Source organism: Myotis davidii, unplaced genomic scaffold (assembly GCF_000327345.1).
Source record: "Myotis davidii unplaced genomic scaffold, ASM32734v1 scaffold448, whole genome shotgun sequence".
Lineage (NCBI taxonomy): Eukaryota > Metazoa > Chordata > Mammalia > Chiroptera > Vespertilionidae > Myotis > Myotis davidii.
The window spans coordinates 3304196-3310019 of NW_006383009.1; the positions used below are offsets into that span (position 1 = coordinate 3304196).

General features: G+C 56.2%; 1 protein-coding gene across 1 annotated transcript in view; it reads right to left on the bottom strand.

Annotated features, from left to right (window-relative positions):
- Positions 1–5824, bottom strand: part of NCAN (neurocan) — a 25150-nt gene that overhangs the window by 11812 nt on the left and 7514 nt on the right. The window contains exons 6-8 of the mRNA XM_015557706.1: positions 5765–5822; positions 4356–4946; positions 2732–4177 (exon numbers count right to left, since the gene is read on the bottom strand). Coding sequence (XP_015413192.1) covers positions 2732–4177; positions 4356–4946; positions 5765–5822 — 2095 coding nt within the window. The remainder of the gene's footprint in view (positions 1–2731; positions 4178–4355; positions 4947–5764; positions 5823–5824) is intronic.

Here is a 5824-nt window from a genome sequence, read left to right on the forward strand (position 1 = left end):
CTGCATGGCTCCCCCCACCTCCTTCAGGCTTGTTCAAATGTCCTCTGCTAGGAGAGGCCTTTCTGATTCCCCTTCCAGAAACCGCGCCCTGGCATCTCCCACCCCTTGTTTCACGTGTCTCTTTGCCCAATCACTATATGTATATGATTTCAGAGAGGAAGGGAGAGGGAGAGAGAGATAGAAACATCAATGATGAGAGAGAATCATTAATCGGCTGCCTCCTGCATGCCCCCCACTGGGGATCAAGCCCACAACCCGGGCATGTGCCCCTGATCAGGATTGAACCCGGGACCCTTCAGTCCACAGGCTGACACTCTATCCACTGAGCCAAACCAGCGGGCTGCCCAATCACTTTCTAACCTCCAATATCATTTAGCTATTTATTAGGATCGCTGTTATGTGTTTGTGCCTCCCCCAGAGCAATGATGTTCCACATAGCAGCCAAATATAGCTTTTTAAGTCAAATTAACTAAAAGCAAATGAAAGTACAAATGTAGTTCCTCAGTCTCACTAGCCGCTTTCAAGGGCTTAGTAGCCATGTGGGGCTGGTTGCTAGTGTATTAGACAGCATAGCTCCAGAACATTCCCATCACTGGGCAAGTTCTAGAGTGCTGCTCTAGAAGGCCAGCTTCCAGAAGATAAGTGACTTGGTCTCAGCCTGGGCCTGGCACATAGCCGGCACTCAGTAATTGCTTGCTAACTGAATGAAGGTAGCTGCTGGCCTTCCTACAGGGACAGAGGCCGATCCCTGGGGTGGTGGCATGTGCCCCCAGGGATTGCCAGAGGGGCCTGTGGCTGTGTCTGTCCTGTGTGTGCACATGCGCAAGACTGCTAGGCATGGGAATATGTGAGCCCTGCCAGGTGACCCGAGCTGCCGACAGCTGCCCACGGACTGGCGGTGACTCAGTCGCTCACTGGTGCTGCATTTATTTTTGGCTTCATTAGCATTTCTGCAGCAAACATAGGGTGGCTAGGCACCCAGATCCCCTTCCCCCCACCCCAGCTCTGCCTGCCTCTCTCTAACCCTCCTGCCACTGGCTCCAAGGCTTCCCTTTGCACCACTCTGCATGGTCTACCTGCCACCTCTTGGACTCCTCTTTTCTAGCTCCTTTGTCATTGAAACTCCTTCCCGCTGCCCATCGCCTACAGCTAGTCTCTTCTCTGCTCCCTCCAGAGCAAGTTCACCCCTCCCAAAACCTCAGGGTTGTGTGTGTGTGTGTGTGTGTGTGTGTGTGTGTGTGTGTGTCTCACGCCAATGAAATACATGTTGTACAGCCTAGTGGTTGAGAGAGACCATGTTGTTAGTTGGCCTGATTCAAACCTTCTCCTTAACAGTCCCAGCTGCATGATTCTGCACAAGTCACTAGACCGCCCTGTGCCTCAGTCTCCCCATGCTGAAGTAAAGGTCAAGGTCGTACTAGAACTTGTTCCACAAGGACATTAAAAGGATCGATCAAGATGATTCCAGTAAAGTGCTCAAACAAGCCAAGTACGTAGGCAGTCACCAATAAGCATCAGCCTTTATCAATTCATGTATCCTTGTCTGCCTGCCTCCTGAGCATCTAAGAAAAGAAAATCTAGCCCAGAGGTGACAGGGTTGGTGACGACACCCTGAACCTGCTATTCCCATCATGCACACTTTGCCTTCAAAAAAGAAAGCAAGTGTAAAACCAATTGTGTTAATAAGTGTTTTTGCAACTCAAAAAAAAGTGCCTTTTCATTAGATGCTGGTGTTTTTAAAAGCTCATTTGACAAAAACAAAACAAAACCAAAAACGCTCAATATGCAGGACCTAAGAAAAGGCCTGGCCCAGCCAGCGTGACTCAATGGTTGGGTGTGGACCTAAACCAGGAGCCCATGGTTCAATTCCCGGTCAGGTCATATGCCCAAGTTGTGAGCCCTATCCCAAGTGGGGGGCATGCAGGAGGCAGCTGGTCTATAATCCTCTCTCACCATTGATGTTTCTATCTCTCTCTCCCTCTCCCTTCCTCAATAAAAAAATACATTTCTTTTTTTTTTTAAAAAAGGGCCAGAATTTGCAGGAGAGCTTCTGGCCGACCTGGCTCCAGAAGAACGGGGTGGTAGCTTTTTCTGGATTCTGCTGAGCAAAGAGCAGCTGAGGCGTATGCAGACTTGGGCTCCCTCTGAAGTCTGGCCACTGACTAGCTGGTAGTGACATTCCTCCCTGAGTGTCAGCTTGCTGTCTATACCACTAGGCTGTACAATACTCCAGCCCCTTCCCAGTGCCCACTCTCCTGTGGCTCAAGGTCCCCCAGAAAATGCACCACTGAATCCCACTATGCCTCCTCCATTCGGCCCCACTTGGGGGGCGGGGTCTGTGTCTAGCTCTGTCTTTCCCAGACTGGGGCATCACTGAAGGAGGGCCCCCAGCATTGTATAGCACTGTCTAGCTCTGTGTGGCCATGAACATGAGTTGTTAATTGAACCAAAATCCAACTCCACTCAACACCTCATCATTCCCCCACCACTCACTGTGCCTTAAAACACATCAACTTGTTCTCCAACCTTTGCCCAGGCTGGTGCCTCTGCCAGAAACATCCTTTCTGTAATTCATCTCACCTGATAAATTCCCACCTACAATGTTATTCCTGCTAGAAACCTTCCCAGGACCCTGGGAACAACCCCTTTTCCCTACCTTGAGCTCCCCTGGCCCCTGGTCCCCAAGCCCTGACCACAGTGGGCTGAATGAGGCCACAAAATTTGAACTCACTCTGCTCTGCGCTCCCATCTGCAGGGGCCCCTGGCAGGGCCGGCTCCTCTCCACTGGATGCCTCCTCCACACCGGCACTTCCTGCAAGGACCTCCAGCGCAAACTTGTCCAGGACCCGAGGGGCAGGCAGCAGAGTGCTGGGGGAGTCCCATAGCACTGTTGGCTCCCCTGAGGACACTGACACAGGCTGGTCCATGCTGGCCACTGTAGGTGTCCAAGGAGGAAGAGTGGGATCCCCCAGGGGGATGCCCTCATGCGGAGGGGCCAAGGCTTCCAGTGTTCCCTGGGTCACCACCTGGCCCTCTGGCTCTGGGTGGGGTTGGGAGCTGGAGGAGTCCATGGTGGACGTGGCCAGGACCCCACCCTTGTCCCCCTGGTCCAGGGACACGAGGGACGTCACCGCCTTCGTATCCACAGCCACTCGAGGGCTCATGGTGGGGCGTTCAGCTCCTTCAACCATGAGGGATCCAGATTCCCAAATCCTACCAGCATCACTGGGGTCCACGGTGGCTGTATCCGTGGGACCCTCTGTACCTCCTTCATCTGTAGCAGCCCAAGGCTCCAAATTCAGGGAAACTCTGGGGTCCCCCGGCGGTGCAGAGGGGGTGTGGGGGTCCAGCTCTTTGATGTGCAGTGAGGGGCTTGTGCCCTGCGCCTCTTGCACAGGGGCCTGTGAGCTGGAAGTGGGACTCTCCGCTGTGTGGAGGACCCCATACTCAGACCCTGAGATTCCTGTCCCTCCCGTGGGCTCAGTTGCCATCTCTGTGAGGGTGAAATCAGCTGCCACATTCCAATCCACAGAAGCCTGTGGGCTGGATCTGGGGTGCTCAGCTTCGCTGAGTCCAGTGGGGCCGGTCCCCCCAATTTCTCCAAAGTCTGCCCTAGGGGCGTTAGGACTGGCTCTGGTTTGTGTGTCCGTGGCTACCTGTGAGAGGGCTGTGGGACTTCCTGCTCTGTGGTCACTGAATGTCAGGAACACGGCCTCTTGACCTTGTCCTGTCAGGCCCAAGGAGGGGGGCAAGGAATACATCTCTGGATGGATGGGGTCCTGGGGACCAGCCTGGGTCTCTGAGGCCAGGGAAGGTAGGGCAGAGGGCATGGCCTCACTGTGACCCTTAACCCCATTGGTCTGGGTAGGGAGGGGTGTAGGATGTGGTAGGAGCCACACTTTGGGAGCACGAAGCATGGCCAGGACAGGGAGATCTAGGGAAGTGACCATGGGGGACGCCTCCCAGGGGACACTACTGGGATCTTCTGAGGGGCTGGGAGCCAGAGCTGTGGTCTCTGAGGGGGACCAGGGAAGTTTGAGGGTATCAAGCCTCTCACTGGTGCCCTTGGCTTCCTCCAACTCGAGGCCAAAGGCCCTGCTGGGGCCTGGGATGCTGGGTGGCACCACTGTTGGGGGCCACAGCCAGGGCTCTGGGGGGCTCCTGCCACCAGGGGAACCTGCAACAATATCAACAATAATAATTATCTCTCAGCGCTCCTTCCGTTGAGTGTTTCCTTGGTTTAGCCTGGGGAGGAGGGGGCTTCTAAGGCCCGGGGACCCAGCAGGGGTTCAGAGCCTCCTCCCCGTCCCCGTGACACCCACTCATGTCCCACCTCCTCCTGGGACCCCACTCACCAGCTCCAGGCACATCCACTTCATTGGACAGCACAGCCCAGGGGCTTTGGCTCCTGTCACTCCCAAAGGAGTCTGTGGCTCCGGTGGCCAGGGGAGGCTCCACATGATTCCCAGCAGCCTCTGGGGTGGGAGGCTGGGCACTGACCTCAAGCCTTCCCTCCAGCCCTTGCTGGGATTCCTGTTGTTGGAAGTGGCGCCCGTTCAACCCTTTAAAGCGATTCCGCCTCTTGGGCTTGAGGTTGGCTGGAGTCGCCTTGCTGTGCGTGCCAGGTGAAGTGCCTTCCTCCAGGCTGCTGGAGAACGGGGTGCGCAGCCACACCTCCTTAGCCTCCAGGGAAGGCCTTGAGGTTAGTGTGGGAACCCCAGGGGCAGGGCTGGGGGTCTCTTGAGACTCCTGCTTCTCTGCCAAGATCACAGGCTCTTCCTCCCCACTCGACAGCAGCGGCTCCTGGAAGTCAGGGGTGATCACTTCCCCTTCCCCCAAGTTGGGCTCCAGTTCTCTGGCTGGAGGCCCTTCTGCCGATAGAATCTCCCCCTCATCCCCAGATGAGGGGGTCTCTGGGTCTCCATGTTGTGGAGTAGGGTAATGAGCTGTGGTAGAAAGTAGAAGAGGTTGTATTAGGCGCAGGGGCTGGGAAGTTCTTCTTGAAGTCTACCCACATTCTAGCACACTGCCATATAGACCTGTCTCTCTGTGACCCTCTATCTCTCTGGGTGGTTTCTGGAATACCCCAGAAGGAGAGAGCGTGGTGCAAAGTTATTATCCCCACTGTTCAGGCTTGCACCCAGTGAAGGGTCAAGAGACAGCTTGGCTCATGGGCGAAGCTCAGGGGCAGAAAGCGCCTAATGGGCGTGGCCTTTTTACAAAGGGACGCCATCCCCTTACGTGGAAGACTTAACTTTTTTTCTTTTTTTGAGACTTAACTCTTCTGAGCTGAGGTTTGCAGCTTGAGGCTGTGGCTCCACCCAAGTGCAAGGGTGATCCCTGGTCTGGTGCTGGGAATGTGGCCTGGCCCAGGGGCGTGGCTAGCCGAGGTATCTCTGGTCAAAGGGCGCTTCCGGGCGTGGTTCCAGGTAAGAAACGCTCCCTACTGGGACGCATCTTTCCGGGACCTCAGGACTATCACCCACCTCCTAGAGCTTCCAGCCAGAGCTGGGGCCCGTTCTAACGCCCAGCGTGGCTCCAGGGGAAAGCCTGTCTCAGGGGCACGGCCTTCCCCCGGGGTCTGGCTGATCGCGGTGCAGTTTCTCCGCGTCCCTCCCTGCCCCGATTCCGCCTCCACCAGCAAGCAAAGCTCCCGGGGCGTGGCCTTGACTGGGTGCGAGCCCTTGGGCAAGGCCATCAGTGACGCACCCGCGGGGGCTGGACCTCCAGGGACACACTCCCCCGGGCGTGGCCCCCCGCGCACCTCGGAAGCAGTAGGCGTCGAAGCGCGCTCCAGGGGCCGGGAAGCCAGTGCGGTTGGCGA